At 45.3% G+C, this 18,018-nt stretch overlaps 1 protein-coding gene across 3 annotated transcripts in view; it reads right to left on the bottom strand.

Annotated features, from left to right (window-relative positions):
• Positions 1-13,800: 13,800 nt before the first annotated feature.
• LOC132817260 (neuropilin-2-like) overlaps positions 13,801-18,018 on the bottom strand; it is a 103,843-nt gene continuing 99,625 nt past the window's right edge. For all 3 annotated transcript variants that reach the window (XM_060827631.1, XM_060827630.1, XM_060827629.1), the window contains one exon: positions 13,801-17,338. In XM_060827631.1, coding sequence (XP_060683614.1) covers positions 17,013-17,338 — 326 coding nt within the window. In that variant the 3' untranslated portion in view covers positions 13,801-17,012. The remainder of the gene's footprint in view (positions 17,339-18,018) is intronic.

Below are 18,018 nucleotides of genomic sequence, written 5' to 3'. Positions count from 1 at the left end.
TTTGAAAAACTTGAGGATAGACAAGTCCCCCGGGCCTGACGGGATATATCCTAGGATTATGTGGGAAGCAAGGGAGGAAATTGCAGAGTTGTTGGCAATGATCTTTTCGTCTTCACTGTCAACGGGGGTGGTACCAGAGGACTGGAGAGTGGCAAATGTTGTGTCCCTGTTCAAAAAAGGGAATAGGGATAACCCCGGGAATTATAGGCCAGTTAGTCTTACTTCGGTGGTAGGCAAAGTAATGGAAAGGGTACTGAGGGATAGGATTTATGAATATCTGGAAAGACACTGCTTGATTAGGGACAGGCAGCATGGATTTGTGAGGGGTAGGTCTTGCCTTACAAGTCTTATTGAATTCTTTGAGGAGGTGACCAAGCATGTGGTTGAGGGTAGAGCAGTGGATGTAGTGTACATGGATTTTAATAAGGCATTTGATAAGGTTCCCCATGGTAGGCTTATGCGGAAAGTCAGGAGGCATGGGATAGTGGGAAATTTGGCCAGTTGGATAGAGAACTGGCTAACTGGTCGAAGTCAGAGAGTGGTGGTAGATGGTAAATATTCAGCCTGGAGCACAGATACAAGTGGAGTTCCGCATGGATCAATTCTGGGTCTTCTGCTGTTTGTAATTTTTATTAATGACTTGGAAGAGGGAGTCGAGGGGTGGGTCAATAAATTTGCAGTCGATACGAAGATAGGTGGAGTTGTGGATAGTGAGGAGGGCTGTTGTCGGCTGCAAAGGGACTTAGATATGATGCAGAGCTGGGCTGAGGAGTGGCAGATGGAATTCAACCCTGTCAAGTGTGAGGTTATCCATTTTGGAAGGACAAATAAGAATGCGGAATACAGGGTTAACGGTAGGGTTCTTAGTATGGTGGAGGAGCAGAGGGATCTTGGGTCTATGTACATAGCTCTTTGAAAGTTGCCACTCAGGTGGATAGAGCTTGTAAGAAGGCCTTGCATTACCTTGGTAATGCAAGGTCCTGTACAGTTCTGGTCACCTCAGTTTAGGAAAGATGTGGAAGCTTTGGAGAGGGTGCAGAGGAGATTTACCAGGCTGTTGCCTGGAATGGAGAATAGGTCGTACGAGAATAGGTTGAGAGTGCTAGGCCTTTTCTCATTGGAACAGCGAAGGATGAGGGGTGACTTGATAGAGGTTTATAAGATGATCAGGGGAATAGATAGAGTAGACAGTCAGAGACTTTTTCCCCGGGTACAACAGAGTGTTACAAGGGGACATAAATTTAAGGTGAAGGGTGGAAGATATGGGGGGATGTCAGGGTATGTTCTTTACCCAGAGAGTGGTGGGGGCATGGAATGCGCTGCCTGTGTGAGTTGCAGAGTCAGAATCATTGGTGACCTTTAAGCGGCAATTGGATAGGGACATGGATAGGTGCTTAAGCTAGGACAAATGTTCGGCACAACATCGTGGGCCGAAGGGCCTGTTCTGTGCTGTATTGTTCTATGTTTTATGTTCTAAAGTCTGGAATTAAGAGTCTGACATTGACCATGAATCCATTGTCGATTGTTAGGGGGAAAAGATACCCCTCTGGTTCATTAACATCCTTTAGAGAAGGACATCTGCTAACCTTACTTGGTGCAGCCTACATTCTTAACCAACCTTGGGGCCATTTGGGATGGGTAAAAACCCCACAGGAATGTAGGAATATGAAAAACTAAAGTATTAATGAATTGGGATTTTTCGGGGCCAGGGCTTCCTACTGTAGCATTATAAAACATGCCACACATGCCAAGTGATGGGAGAAGCTCAGCATAGAATCAACCTGGCACATTTAATCCCCATTTAGTCGGGTGTTGGAAGTCTGAGTAGGACCACTATCAAAACCAAATGCAGAACACCAGTGTATCCTTACTATGATGAAAAGGACAACAATCTTTTTGGAGACCATTTCTTTGATGACAATTACAACTAAAGTAATGGTGGAAAAGTTCAGTTTCGAAACACTCCCGCAGCTTTTCAACTTGTGTTTTGAATTATGTGGTTTATTTGGATGGTGTATTGATACGTAGTAACTCCTGGGAAAAAAACATGTAAGACAGTTGGACGACTTACTTAAACAGTTCCAGTTAGCTGACTTAGTGATAAATCTTACCAAGAGTGAGTTCACGAGGACATATGGAGTCATACAGTCATAGAGATGTACAGCATGGAAACAGACCGTTCGGTCCATGCTGACCAGATATCCCAACCCAATCTAGTTCCATTCGCCAAAACTTGGCCCATATCCTTCTAAACCCTTCCTATTCTTATATCCATTCAGATGCCTTTTAAATACTGTAATTGTACCAGCCTCCATCACTTCCTCTGGCAACTCATTCCACATCTAACTGGCCTGAGACACATCATAAGGGCAAAGGCAAGTTTTGCCAAAGACCTTTATGAGGGGCATGGATAGGGTAAATAGACAAAGTCTTTTCCCTCGGGTCAGGGAGTCCAGGACTAGAGGGCATAGCTTTAGGGTGAGAGGGGAAAGATATAAAAGAGACCTAAGGGGCAACTTTTTCACATAGAGGATGGTACATGTAAGGAATGAGCTGCACATTTCAACATTTAAAAGGTATTTGGATGGCTATATGAATTGGAAGGGTTTGGAGGGATATGGGCTGGGTGCTGGCAGATGGGACTAGATTGGGTTGGGATATCTGGTCGGCATGGACGGGTTGGACTGAGGGGTCTGTTTCCATGCTGTACATCTCTATGACTCTATGACAATAAAAGTAAACATGTTGATGGAATCTTCCATCCTTAACACCAGTTGGGAAATTATGAGATATTTTGGGAAGTGCGGTTTACATGAAAAATCTGTCATATTTAACAAAATGGTTCCTTCTTTAACAAATTTATTGCAAAATTGCAACGACCTGTTGGTTAACAGAATGCAAAGCAGCTTCTGAGAACCTGAAGGCAATTCCAACAATGTTACCAATGATATTTACCCCAGATTTTACTAAGCATTTCAAAGTGCCAATTGATGTGACTTGAGGGCTGGTGCAATTTTGTCTCAAGAAGATAGGCATAAAAAGGCCAATTGGTTACATCTCTGAAAATCTAAATCCCCATCAAAAGGAGTACTCTACAGTACATAAGGACAGTATTACTATTGGCTCTTAAACTTTTCAAAATTCATGTTTGTCACAACCACAAAGAATCATTTATATACGCTGAACATAATCCCTTTGCCTTTGTAGAAAAGGTTAAGAATAAAATGCTAGATTGCTATGGGGCAGTTTGCTCATTCAACTTTATAGCATATTACTTATCATTTTGAAGGATAATATGATGCACGGTCAAGAGTGCAATTATATTGGAATCATTTACTTATTAATATGATGACACAAAATTACCTGTATAGATTTTGTAAAATGAGTGAATGGGGATGAATAAATGTAAATCTACATATGTACTAATATATTGTGTATATTTTCATATCAACAGTGTAACGAAATACATTTAGAGGTATGGTTTCCTTTCTTGAAAGGTGGAGGCATGTTGAGAAGTACTTATGGGTTGGATTTGACTTGTGCTTCAAACACCAGGGGGAGCTGGAAAGGAAAGAAGGTAGAAGGAGGCGCTGCAGTAAGGAACAATAACGCTGCTAGGTCTCCTTCTCATCCTTTTGCTTCAAGCATAGAAACTTGATAAACGTCAACATCTCTGTATTTTGAACACCTTGCAAACCCTTAAGAGCTGAACTGTGACCAATATCCAAAGATTTGGATCCAGCGTTATCTTTCATTCAACTGAAGCCTTGTTTAGAAGATCCCCCATTGGTATACAGATGTCTGTGATTCGATTTTGTGGATGAGAAGCTCTGTGGACCATTTGAATTCATCAATCTCTACCTTTTTGATTCACAGGCCTTTGGTCAAAAAATCTGGTTTCCCCTTTTAAATATCATCACTGCAGAATTGCTTTTGCTCTGTGTGTGTGTGTGTGTGGGTGTGTGTGTTATGTTTGTGGTGTGTGTGTGTGTGTGGATGGATGTGTGTGCATGCAGTGTGTGTGTTTGTGTGTGTGAGGGGTGTGTGTGTTGTGCTTCTGGTGTGTGTTTGTGTGTGAGGAGGGTGTGTGCGGGTGGATGTGTGTGTGTGGGTGGATGTGTGTGTTGTGCTTGTGGTGTGTGTTTGTGTTGTTTGTGTGTGTGGAGGGGTGTGTGTAGGCGGATGTGTGTGTTGGTGGTGTGTGTGTGTGTGGTGCCTGTGGTGTGTGTGTGTGTGTTGTTTGTGTATGTGGGTGGCTGTGTGTGATGGTGGTGTGAGTGTGTTTGTGTGTGTGAGGGGTGTGTGTGTTGTGCTTCTGGTGTGTGTTTGTGTGTGAGGAGGGTGTGTGCGGGTGGATGTGTGTGTGTGGGTGGATGTGTGTGTTGTGCTTGTGGTGTGTGTTTGTGTTGTTTGTGTGTGTGGAGGGGTGTGTGTAGGCGGATGTGTGTGTTGGTGGTGTGTGTGTGTGTGGTGCCTGTGGTGTGTGTGTGTGTGTTGTTTGTGTATGTGGGTGGCTGTGTGTGATGGTGGTGTGAGTGTGTTTGTGTGTGTGTGACAATGATGTATGTGCTGTGCTTGTCGTGTGTGTGTGGGTGGAGGGTGTGTGTCTGGGTGGATGTGCGTGATGGTGTTTGTGTGTATGGAGGGGGTGTGTGATGGTGGATGTGTGTGTTGGTGTATGTGTTGTGCTTGTGGTGTGTGTGTTTGTATTGTTTGTGTGTGTGGAGGGGGGTGTGTGTGGGTGGATATGCGTGATGGTGTAGTGTGTGTGTTGTTTGTGTGTGTGGAGGGGGTGTGTGTGGGTGGACGTGTGTGATGGTGGTGTGTGTGTTGTGCCTGTGGTGTGTGTGTTTGTGTGTATGGAGGGGGTGTGTGATGGTGGATGTGTGTGATGGTGGATGTGTGTGTTGGTGTATTGTGTTGTGCTTGTGGTGTGTGTGTTTGTGTTGTTTGTGTGTGTGGAGGGGTGTGTGTGTGGATGGATGTGTGTGATGGTGGTGTGTGTGTTGTGCCTGTGGTGTGTGTGTTTGTGTGTGTGGAGGGGGTATGTGTGGGTGGATATGTGTGATGGTGTGGTGTGTGTGTTTGTGTTGTTTGTGTGTGTGCAGGGGGTGTGTGTGGGTGAATGTGCGTGATGGTGTGGTGTGTGTGTTTGTATTGTTTGTGTGTATAGAGGGTGTGTGTGGGTGGATGTGTGTGTTGGTTTGTGTGTTGTGCCTGTGGTATGTGTGTTTGTGTGTGTGGAGGGGGTGTGTGTGGGTGGATGTGTGTGTTGGTTTGTGTGTTGTGCCTGTGGTATGTGTGTTTGTGTGTGTGGAGGGGGTGTGTGTGGGTGGATGTGTGTGTTGGTGTATGTGTTGTGCTTGTGGTGTGTGTGTTTGTGTTGTTTGTGTCTGTGGAGGGGGTGTGTGTGGGTGGATGTGCGTGATGGTGTGATGTGTGTGTTTGTGTTGTTTGTGTGTGTGGAGGGGGTGTGTGTAGGCGGATGTGTGTGTTGGTGTTGTGTGTGTGGTGCCTGTGGTGTGTGTGTTTGTGTTGTTTGTGTATGTGGGTAGCTGTGTGTGATGGTGGTGTGTGTGTGTTTGTGTGTGTGTGACGATGATGCATGTGCTGTGCTTGTGGTGTGTGTGTGTGGATGGAGGGGGTGTGTGTGGGTGGATGTGCGTGATGGTGTTTGTGTGTGTGGAGGGGGTGGGTGATGGTGGATGTGTGTGTTGGTGTATATGTTGTGCTTGTGGTGTGTGTGTTTGTGTTGTTTGTGTGTGTGGAAGGGGTGTGTGTGGGTGGACGTGTGTGATGGTGGCGTGTGTGTTTGTGTGTGTGGAGTGGGTGTGTGATGGTGGATGTGTGTGATGGTGGATGTGTGTGTTGGTGTATGTGTTGTGCTTGTGGTGTGTGTGTTTGTGTTGTTTGTGTGTGTGGAGGGGGGTGTGTGTGGGTGGATGTGTGTGATGGTGGTGTGTGTGTTTGTGTTGTTTGTGTGTGTACTGGTGTGGTGTGTGTGTTTGTATTGTTTGTGTGTGTAGAGGGTGTGTGTGGGTGGATGTGTGTGTTGGTGTGTGTGTTGTGCCTGTGGTATGTGTGTTTGTGTGTGTGGAGGGGGTGTGTGTGGGTGGATGTGTGTGTTGGTGTATGTGTTGTGCCTGTGGTGTGTGTGCTTGTGTGTGTGGAGGGGGTATGTGTGGGTGGATGCGTGTGATGGTGTGGTGTGTGTGTTTGTGTTGTTTGTGTGTGTACTGGTGTGGTGTGTGTGTTTGTATTGTTTGTGTGTGTAGAGGGTGTGTGTGGGTGGATGTGTGTGTTGGTGTGTGTGTTGTGCCTGTGGTATGTGTGTTTGTGTGTGTGGAGGGGGTGTGTGTGGGTGGATGTGTGTGTTGGTGTATGTGTTGTGCTTGTGGTGTGTGTGTTTGTGTTGTTTGTGTGTGTGGAGGGCGTGTGCAGGTGGATGTGTGTGTTAGTGTATGTGTCGTACTTGTGGTGTGTGTGTTGTGCTTGTTTGTGTGTGTGTTTGTATTGTTTGTGTGTGTAGAGGTGTGTGTGTGTGTGGTTGTGTGTGTTGGTGTGTGTGTTGTGCCTGTGGTATGTGTGTTTGTGTGTGTGGAGGGTAGTGTGTGTGGGTGGATGTGTGTGTTGGTGTATGCGTTTGTATGTGTGGAGGCTGTGTGTGTGATGGTGGTGTGTGGTGTTTGTGTTGTTTGTTTGTGTGGAGGGGGTGTGTGTGGGTGGATGTGTGTGTTGTGCTTGTGGTGTGTGTGTTTGTGGTGTGTGTGTTTGTGTTGTTTGTGTGTGTGGAGGGGGTGTGTGATGGTGGATGTGTGTGTTGGTGTATGTGTTGTGCTTGTGGTGTGTGTGTTTGTGTTGTTTGTGTGTGGAGGGGGGTGTGTGTGGGTGGATGTGCGTGATGGTGTGGTGTGGGTGTTTGTGTTGTTTGTGTGTGTGGAGGGGGTGTGTGTGGGTGGATGTGTGTGATGGTGGTGTGTGTGTTGTGCCTGTGGTGTGTGTGTTTGTGTGTGTGGAGGGGGTATGTGTGGGTGGATGTGTGTGATGGTGTGGTGTGTGTGTTTGTGTTGTTTGTGTGTGTGGAGGGGGGTGTGTGTGGGTGGATGTGCGTGATGGTGTGGTGTGTGTGTTTGTATTGTTTGTGTGTGTAGAGGGTGTGTGTGTGTGGTTGTGTGTGTTGGTGTGTGTGTTGTGCCTGTGGTATGTGTGTTTGTGTGTGTGGAGGGTAGTGTGTGTGGGTGGATGTGTGTGTTAGTGTATGTGTTGTGCTTGTGGTGTGTGTGTTTGTGTTGTTTGTGTGTGTGTTTGTATATGTGGAGGGTGTGTGTGTGATGGTGGTGTGTGGTGTTTGTGTTGTTTGTGTGTGTGGAGGGGGTGTGTGTGGGTGGATGTGTGTGTTGTGCTTGTGGTGTGTGTGTTTGTGGTGTGTGTGTTTGTGTTGTTTGTGTGTGTAGAGGGTGTGTGTGCAGATAGATGTGTGCGTTGGTGTGGTGTGTGTGTTTGTGTTGTTTGTGTGTGTGGAGGGTGTGTGTGTGTGTGGATGTGCGTGATGGTGGTGGTGTGTGTGTTTGTGTTGTTTGTGTGTGTGGAGGGTGTGTGTGTGGGTGGATGCGTGTGATGGTGGTGTGTGTGTTGTGCTTATGGTGTGTGTGTTTGTGTGTGTGGAGGGTGTGTGTGTGTGTGTGGGTGGATGTAAGTGATCATGTGGTGTATGTGTTTGGGTTGTTTGTATGTCTGGAGGGGGTGTGTGTGGGTGGATGTGTGTGATGGTGTGGTGTGTGTGTTTGTGTTGTTTGTGTGTGAGGAGGGTGTGTGCAGGTGGATGTGTGTATTGGTAGTGTGTGTGTTGTGCTTGTGGTTTGTGTGTTTGTGTTGTTTTTGTCTATGAAGGGGATATGTGTGTGGGTGGATGTGCATGATGGTGGTGTGTGTGTGTGTTTGTGTGTGTGGAGGGGGTGTGTGTGGGTGGATGTGCGTGATGGTGTGGTGTGTGTGTGTTTGTGTGTGTGGAGGAGGGTGTGTGTACAGTTGGATGTGTGTTGGTGGTGTGTATTGTGCTTGTGGTGTGTGTGTTTGTGTTGTTTTGTGTGTGGAGAGTGTGTGTGAGTGGATGTGCGTGATGGCGTGGTGTGTGTGTGTTTGTGTTGTTTGTGTGTGTGGAGGGTGTGTGTGTGGGTGGATGCGTGTGATGGTGGTGTGTGTGTTGTGCATATGGTGTGTGTGTTTGTGTGTGTGGAGGGTGTGTGTGTGGGTGGATGTAAGTGATCATGTGGTGTATGTGTTTGGGTTGTTTGTATGTCTGGAGGGGGTGTGTGTGGGTGGATGTGTGTGATGGTGTGGTGTGTGTGTTTGTGTTGTTTGTGTGTGAGGAGGGTGTGTGCAGGTGGATGTGTGTGATGGTGGTGTGTGTGTTGTGCTTGTGGTTTGTGTGTTTGTGTTGTTTTTGTCTATGAAAGGGATATGTGTGTGGGTGGATATGCGTGATGGTGGTGTGTGTGTGTGTGTGTGTGTTTGTGTGTGTGGAGGGGGTGTGTGGGTGGATGTGCGTGATGGTGTGGTGTGTGTGTTTGTGTGTGTGGAGGAGGGTGTGTGTACAGTTGGATGTGTGTTGGTGGTGTGTGTTGTGCTTGTGGTGTGTGTTTGTGTTGTTTGTGTGTGTGGAGGGGTGTGTGTGGGTGGATGTGCGTGATGGTGTAGTGTGTGTGTTTGTGTTGTTTGTGTGTGTGGAGGGGGTATGTGTGAGTGGATGTGCGTGATGGTGGTGGTGTGTGTGTTTGTGTTGCTTGTGTGTGTATTTGTGTGTGAGGAGCGTGTGCATGCAGGTGGATGTGTGTGATGTTGGTGTGTGTGTTGTGCTTGTGGTGTGTGTGTTTGTGTTTGTAGGTGGATGTGTGTGTTGGTGGTGATGTGTGTATTTGTGTTGTTTGTGTGTGAGGAGGATGTGTGTGGGTGGATGTGTGTGTTGGTGGTGCATGTGTTGTGCTTATGGTGTGTGTGTTTGTGTGTGTGGAGGGGGTGTGTGTGGGTGGATGTGTGTATTGGTGGTGTGTGTTGTGCTTGTGGTGTGTGTGTTTGTTTGTGAGGAGGGTGTGTGTGCAGGTGGATGTGTGTGTTGGTGGTGTGTGTGTTGTGCTTGTGGTGTGTGTTTGTGTGTGAGGAGGATGTGTGTGTGGGTGGATGTGCGTGTTGGTGGTGTGTGTGTTTATCTTGTTTGAGTGTGAGGAGGATGTGTGTGGGTGGATGTGTGTGTTGGTGGTATATGTGTTGTGCTTGTGGTGTGTGTGTTTGTGTGTGTGGAGGGTGTGTGTGTGGGTGGATATGTGCTCATGTGGGACTAACAAGGAACACAATCCTAATTCTGGATTACAGTTTTGGTATTAGTTTTAAGAATATGTTGTTGTGTGATAGTAAACAGATTATAGTATTTTTTTTAAAAAAGAAGCCTGGATAACAGTACCTAAGGGAAACAACTGGCCACCATTTTAGTGAATTTCCTGTAGCTCTTGCTTTGAATATGGTCCCAGTCTGATTACTATCTTCACCATCCTGGCCCAAAACCAGCATCAAGAGCTGCAGGAAATTCAATGAATGGCAGAGTTTTTTTTTCTGTTTTGAGAGCAGGGTGAGACGGGGAGGGAAGGGAGTTGGCATTCAAAATGAGATAACCCTTCTGTTCCTGTGAACGTCTCCAAGACATACATCGACTGCGAGTGCCTGGAAGACCATCAACTTGGTGAAAGACACTCTCTGGTCTGCCTGAAGCTTACTGATCTTCCAGAACACGGAGTTGACGTCGACCGAGTGTTGTACACTGGCACATTCCAAGGTCCAGGACTATGTGCTGAGAGACACACTAAAGCTTGAAGCAGCTGCTGCCAAAGTGCAGTGGGGAAAGGCCACTCTCTGAGGTATCTCTGCTGAAGTTAAATGAGGATCTGTACAGTTATCAGATCCTCCCGATGCCTCAAATAAATATAACCTTGCACATGTACAAAATGCCTTTGGCTTGTTGGTTGGATGGAATCAAACTCCAATGTTTGTTTGTTTCTTGATATGCTACTGTACAGAACTGAACTGCTTTAGTATCTATTTTTGTAGACAGATATTTTTATGAATATAGTTTTGAAATAATTAAAATGTTTCTGAAAACCTGTGTGTTTTGTTACAATAGGGAAACATGTAGCCACTTTATTGCGCTGCTGGGCACACGTTCAAAACATGAGAACAATATGGTTAGGACAAGCGGGTGAAAATTCCTCAGGGATTCTGCTAGTAATTGCACAATGCCGGAAACCTGCAATCCCTAAAACCAAAGCAAGAAGAGGGGCTGGCGTGGGAATTTAGTCTCACCTGAGACCAGTGCAGCTGGCATCGCAGGTGGAAGCCCACCTCTTGTCTCAGTCAGTCTGAGAAAAAAAACTCAGTCCAGACGCCTGAGCCTGCAGAAGCTCGCTCCAAACTCGACAGGAGTCAAATTGTTGTACAATTCTTGAGAAGTAACAGGAGGTGGTTGATGTGCAAATTGGGAGCTGCTGCCTGAATGATGCATCTGGAAATGATCTGTGGACACCTGACTAGAGTCATAAAGCCATACAGCATGAAAACAGAGCCTTTGGTCCAACTCGTCCATGCCCAAACTAACTTAATCCCATTTGCCTACACTTCAAAAATCCTTCTAAACCTTTCCTATTCACATACCCTTCCAATTGTCTCTTAAATGTTATAACTGTACCTGCATCTACCATTTCCTCTGGCAATTAATTCCACATTAGACCCACCCTCTGTGTGAAAAAGTTGCCCCTCAGGTCCCTGTTAAATCTTGCATTAACGTTTCCGGTCTGGTGACCGACCCTTTCTCAGATTTCTCTCCACAGCTGCTGCCAGACCTGCTGAGCTTTCCCAGATATTTTCTGTTTTTTGTTTCTGATTTCCAGTTCTTACTGATTTCTCTTTTAAATCTTTCTCCTTTCACCTTAAACTTATGCTCTCTAGTTTTGAACTGCCCTACCCTAGAGAAAAGACCTTAGCTATTCACCTTATTCATGCCCACCGTGACTTTATAAACCTCTTTAAGTGGTCCAGTGAAAAAAGTGTCAACATATAAGCCTTTCCTTATAACTCAGACCCTCCAATCATACTCTGGTAAATAACATCCTGGTAAATATTTTCTGCACTGTCTCCAATTTAATACCATCCTTCCTATACTAGCGTGACCAGTTGTACCAATAGTGTTGTCCCATGTTTAGCCCATCTTGTATCTGATCTTGAGGTGCTGTGTTGAGGTACTATATGCTTTACCCCAATTTACATCAGCACATGTGATGCTGATGTCTCTTCTGGTTATGACTCAAACAGTTAAATGTGAAATGCAGGCACTTTCCCAATTACTGCTCTGTGTCTTTAATTAGCAGTGAATCAGACCAATTCTAAATTCCAGATTCTCCCAACTGTTTGGCTTTCATACCCGCCTTAATGCTGGTTTACAAATGAAATTCCTCTGGGAAATTCTTAAATTGATTTCTCTAGCGTGCAACGCGGTGTAGTTCCAATTAGACCAAAGAGAATGACCTCTTTAATGAATAGAGCAAAGATTGGCTTATAGAAAGTATGTCCCTCCTATAATAGTGAATCAAACATGCTAGATACATCCTCCAAATAACAATCCTTGCTTGCTTTTTTTTCTAATTTCTAACTGAGACCTTATCTTTCTCCCCCATTAGATCCCACACATCCTCCACCCCTCGAGGTGCAACAGCACAGATTTTAATTCACATTGTTTTCTGCTCATTCAAAGGGAGATTACTGGCCAAATAAAACTGATAAAACTAAGCCTTTTCTTTGGGATTATTGAAAATTCTCCTACTTCGCACATCCCTTTTGCTCCGCTGCTCGTCTTTAACAGCTCGCATTGCTACCGTGGCTTTAAGTTGGGTTTAGGTTTTGAGGTTCAGTTTAACAAAGAGATGTTTTGGGTAATTTGGTGTCTAGGGTATATGAACTTTGACAGCTGTCAATGTGGAACAATGATCACCAGAGTTGCACGAGAGGTTAGAACTGGAGGAGCTCAGAGGATGTGTTGAAAAAGAACACAAGCTGAAACTGGGTCCTCTGTTCTTTGATGAGACAAACTCATTACCATCTCTCCCACCCCCCACCCCCAATCATTTTCACACTTATACATTTTCATCCTCCAATCTCACCGCTGTTTTTGGTTCCTCAGGCCTCCACCATGTGTTTTGCCCCAGTGCTTTGTTCAAGCTCAAGGTGTTGGGAGGATTGTTCCAATTGGAGGTGACCGGTAGCAAACTGACTTTGCCCCTACAGGAGGACCTCAGGGAAGCCGATTCCCTTGCCAATAATTCTTTTGTTGATCCTTTTTGTCAATCCCATTTCGCAACGGTGAGAGCACTTTGAAAGCACTTAGAGTGATATGGCCATAGAGATGGACAGCACGGAAAAAGATCCTTTGGTCCAATTCATCCATGCTGACCAAATATCCTAACCTAATCTAGCCCCATTTGCCTGCACTTGGCCCATATCTCTCTGAACAATAGACAATAGACAATAGACCCTTCCTATCTATGTATCCATCTAGATGGCTTTTAAATGTTGTAATTGCACCAGCTTCCACCATTTCCTCTGCCAGCATTTTCCATATACACACCACCCTCTGCATGAAAAGGATGCTCCTTAGGTCCCTTTTAAATCTTTCCCCTCTCACCTTAATCCTATGCCCCCTAGTTTTGGACTCCCCTACCCTGGGAAAAAAATATACCTTGGCTATTCACCCTATCCATGCCCCTCATGATTTTATACACCTCTAAAAGGTCAACCCTCAGCCTCCGACACTCCAGAGAAAATAAGACCCAGCCTATTCAGTCTCTCCCTATAGCTCAAACCCTCCAATCCTGGCAACACACTTATAAATCTTTTCTGATCCCTTTCAAGTTTCACAACATCTTTGCTATAGAAGGGAGACCAGAAGTGAATGCAGTATTCCAAAATAACAGCTGCAACATGACTTTAACCCCTTCCAACTGCTATACTCAATGCTCTGACCAATAAGCTTCTTTGGTTGGTGGTCATGACAGGTACTACAGAAGTGCAGGGCTTCCTGTCTTCTTTGTTAATTTGCATTTCTGGTATTTGCTTCACGTAGGCAATTGAGTTAGTCTCCCAGATGCGTGTTACAGCCAATGAATTACAGATTTGCAAGTGCAGTCTCAATTGTACATCGGCAATGCTGCAGCTGGTTTGTACTTAGGTTCCCAATAGCAACAATGTGATAATGACTGATCACCTACTGTGAGGCAAGGGATTATTACTGGCCAGAACCCTGGGGAAATCCCCAAGGCTCTTCTTTGGAAAATGGGATGTTTCAAAATCACTTGAGCAGGCAGAAGACGTCTCAACTTAATGCCTCATTGTCAAGTTGGCATCTCCCAATGTGCAGCGCCTCCTGCTATACCGCACTGGGAGTATCAGCCTCAGATTTGTGTCTCTGGATATGGAGCTTGAACCCATGCCCTTCTGACTCTGAGTCAAGTTTGTAATGACTGATCCAAGGCTGACAATTAAAGTGTATCACTGCAGAGCTACAGATACAGAGACCAGTGTGTGGCATGTAAATGAGAAATGCAGATTGGCGCTATCCCAAGTTCTTAATTGTTCACACAATAAAAATCAAAATGTGCTGGAGTGCATATCTTCGCATTGCTACATTTTTACGAATTTTTTTACATTTGAGGCATTCATCATATAGAAATAGTTCTTCAGTAACGTATTCTGGAGTCTACAGTGTTCCTTTAACAATGACTTTATTAAGACAGTATTTCAAATCTACAAGGAAAACAATCATTTTGTCCTCACGGGGAGGCGAGGCCATTATTGTGCCTCCAGCACACATTACGAGTCTCTGACATTATGCCCCACAAAGTCATAAAAACCAGTCGACAACTGTAAGTCAGAGGAGGCTCTCCAAACAAAACTCTCTGACCAAGGCCCCAGAGCATCCCCCAGGAGATGTGGGTCAGTAGTAATAATTCACTCAAAGAATAGGTAAATACAGTGACTCTCACACCACACAATCCTCCAACCTCACATCACTCACAGGGCCACGGGTAAGGCACTGCCCTCATCACTGTTTGGACTAAATAATTTACCTCAAAAACGAACGCACAACCATATGACGCTCACAGGAATCTTTATGTGTGGATGTTTTCCGCTGGTGAGCACATGTATGTAAAATAGCATCACAAAAAATACATACGGCTAACGCATACAGGAAGTTGTAGAATAACACGCAACGTACAGCTCAGAAATAGGCCACTTGGACCAAGTGTTTGTGCTCCACACAAATCTCCTGCTGCCCTGATCCATCTCAGACTATTCCCGTGTCCTTCTGTTCCTTTCTGCCTCATGTGTTGGCCCATCTTCTCCTTAAGGCAAATATTATACCAATCCCACCCACTCCAAAAGATGGTACCCATGACTTCCCACTTGGCGAACAGGGAAGTGACATCTAAACCAAGCGCATCTCAATTGACCTCCACTATGACTGGATCATCACTCAGGCTGAGGTTGAAAGAAAACGCCACAGACCACATGTGCACCAACTATACAGTGTGCACCACAAGATATGGTTATGGTCACCACTTTCCCATTACCTGCATGATAGATGTGGAACGCCTACTTTGGGTAGAAATGGAGCTTCCTAGATAAGAGCTGGTCACCACGGATGTGCAAGTGCGCCACAGACATTCAAATATACGTCATAATAACATATATATGCGTATGTATATGAGATGTACATTATATAATACAATGTGTATTCCAGAGAAAGAAGTGCACCCACAGGTGTATCTCCTCCCACTGGCCTTGAACTACGAACCCAAAAAACTTGAAAAGCTATGTTCAAAAACTTCCTCAACTGAACTCTATCTCAAGTAAAGAGGAAACTTGCCTTCTGCATGTCCTGTTCTATGACATTAAACTGTTAAACAGGAATTTGTTGGTACATTGATCTTTTACTTCTGGGACTTGGGTTCCAAACCAGCCTGCATTCCTGGAAGGAATTCTTATGGTACGCAACATAATTTTGGCACTATCCACCCCTCTAATGGGTTAAGTTCATTCCTTGGTCGACTGCAAACAGAATTGTTAAAACACTGGTTATAAGGGGTCAGGCAAACTCTCCAACTGACACCGGGGAGGGGATGTAACCTGGTCCCAGGCTCCTGTACCTGGTGTTGGGAACACCTCCTGAACCTGTGACCTTTGGCACTTAGAAGAACAGGGCAGGAGGTGTAGGGGAATGCCGACCTCCCCACCACAACCAAGCTCCCCATCAAGAGTTGGCACATCCACCTCCACTCGTCCATGGACACTGAGCCAGAGACCCAGAACTCCCTCCGCAACACCACAATGGGAGCAGCTTCATCACATGGACTGCAGTGAATCAAGAAGGTGGGCCATCACTACTTTCTCAAGGGCAATTGGGATTGGGCAATACACACTCACCTTGTAAACAATGCTCATATCCCCAGAATATATCCACAAAGAGAGCCCAGTGTGTGGACCTTAGCATTCCAGATCTCACCGATGAAGGTGGTGAGTGCAGCAAAGAGCTGCTGGTGCCTGGTGGAAATGAGTGACTGCTTGATATCCTCACCCCATTTTATGGTGGACCATGAGAGATGACAAGAGCCAGATTTCAGGTACACCGGATGGCATTACACTGAAAGAAAGGTCAAAAAGGAATAACATATTGTAAGAACAGAAATAGGGCTGATACTGGATCATCTGGTGCCAATTCACATTCAATAACATTAAAAAAACTCTGTCAGTTCAGAATAGCATCAGTTGAACCACTGCCAAGTAACACCATTGCAAAGCCTGTGTTCAAAAGGTCAGCGTTTATTCTTTAATCACTGTATGGTAAACCTTACTTGCTGATTCAGCCTTGCTGGTCTTTATGGATTTGCTGCTGGTGACAGATGGGGTGGTTTGAGCAGCTTTTCCCACCTTCAGAGTGACACTCAAGAAATCCTTCCGCGTAACTCTGGCCAAGATATTTCAAAACCTCCCAATCATCCTCCAACGAATGCCTTTAGCATCGTTTAGGGTTTGCCATCACCCTTATGCCACTCCCCTAGAAAGCAAAACATATCTTTGCCCTCATTCCTTCCCCCGTTCCAAGACAGGCAAAAACACTGTTTCAGAAAAGTCAACACACTGTGTATTAAATAATAATAGATAAAAGTCCTCTGACATCAACAGACACTGTATAGGCCTCAAGACAGCGCCCAATAAAACACTCTCCTGTCACAGACAGGAGATGTATGAATACTAATCTGCCATAACTAATAGATCACACTTGTCCAAAAGGCACTCTGCATATAGTCCATAATTTCTTTTAAGCTCTGCTTAGACGGTTGAATCCTGCTTCTCACCATAAAATGGTAAATGTTGAGGGCCCCAGCTTTTTTGAATCGGACCAACGACTCCTGAAAGATAAGTTTGAGGTGTGGGCTCAGAATTCTCTCTCGGTTTCGGAAACGCTGCACTGTTGTCGGCCCCCGACCACTGGGTCAGCAATTCGAAAGACAGAAAGTAAACACCAGAAAGCTACACAGCACAGCAGTTTGAATACTTCCTTCACAGCACGGAACAGAATAAACCTCGGCATGATTTCCGGATAGTAATGCCAGGATCAGGCCGCAATCGGTCAGCCTGCTTTTACTTCACCCCAAAGTTCACAGTCAGAGGAGTAATGATGGCTCATATCCTTGGGAAAATAGTCAAGTTAAGGCTTTATAGTGCTGACTTTAAGAGGTTCTGAATTTTGCCCCTCATTTAACTGGGTGGAAGGCAATGTGTAGCTCGCTTGGAATGAAAATGGTTAAGACTCAAAGGTAATTCCTTACTTACTGCATCCTCCTGTTTGTTACTGCCACGTTATTGATAATAACAAAGGCTTTTTTTGTCAAAGAAATGTCTGCTCCCATTTGTGATCATGCTTCTGAGCAGCATTTCTGCTGGTTCATTTTCACTTTGTGCTTGATCCCATCATAGAGCTCAAAGTTGTAGTTCTCCAGGGTGGTGGAGCTCCGACTTGATAGACCGGCATAGGAGCAAGTGCAGTACAGCAAGAGCCCAGCGCAAACTGCTCCAAGGAGGACCCCCACTGAGCTCATGACAATGATAGTGACCAGAATGGGGTCTAGGGAGTAGAGCCAGTTCTTGTCCTTCCCAGATGTTGGGGTGACTGACATCCCGTCGGCTGGCAGCACTGTACTCGAATCTCGGTCCCTCCAAGCATTCAAGTCAGATCCCACATCTGCAAAGCAACAAAAGTAACTGTCAAATTGTGACATTTTTATACCTGAGCACATATCCAATCTTTGTATGAGCATGATCCTATTTGGTTGTGTGTATCATGTATGAGTGGATTTACAAGATGCACTGGAGCAACTTGGTAAGTCTTCATTGGCAGCACCTCCAAGTTCATGGCCTCTATCTAGAAAGACCATGATCTCATTGAATGACAAAGAAAACTCAATGGGCTGAATATTTCTGCTCCTATATCATACGATTTTCTGGATACACGGGAACAGCATCACTTGCAAGTGCTTTCCAAGTCATTCACTGTGCCTACTTCTTAAAAATGTTTTTCTTTTATTCATCCACTGGCTAGGCCCAGCATTCATTGCTCATCCCTAATTGCCCAGAGGACAGTTGAGAGTCAACCACATTGCCATGGGTCCGGAATAAGGCCAGCAGCCTCCTTCCCTCAAGGACATTCGTGATCCAGATGGGTTTTTCCAACAGTTGGTTTTGTAGTCACCATTAGACTCTTAACTCCAAATTTTTATTGACTTGCACCAGCTGCCATGGCAGGATTTGAACCCAGTTCCTCATAACATTACCTGAATCTCAAGATTAACAATCCAGCGATAATACCACTCTGGCAGTGTCTCTCTGCTGATCTGTATTGCCATTCGTCACTGTCACTATCAC

Source organism: Hemiscyllium ocellatum, chromosome 7 (assembly GCF_020745735.1).
Source record: "Hemiscyllium ocellatum isolate sHemOce1 chromosome 7, sHemOce1.pat.X.cur, whole genome shotgun sequence".
In the NCBI taxonomy this organism is placed as follows: domain Eukaryota; kingdom Metazoa; phylum Chordata; class Chondrichthyes; order Orectolobiformes; family Hemiscylliidae; genus Hemiscyllium; species Hemiscyllium ocellatum.
Note: the sequence above shows the minus strand (reverse complement) of the source record. Positions and strands in the feature narration are given on the sequence as shown.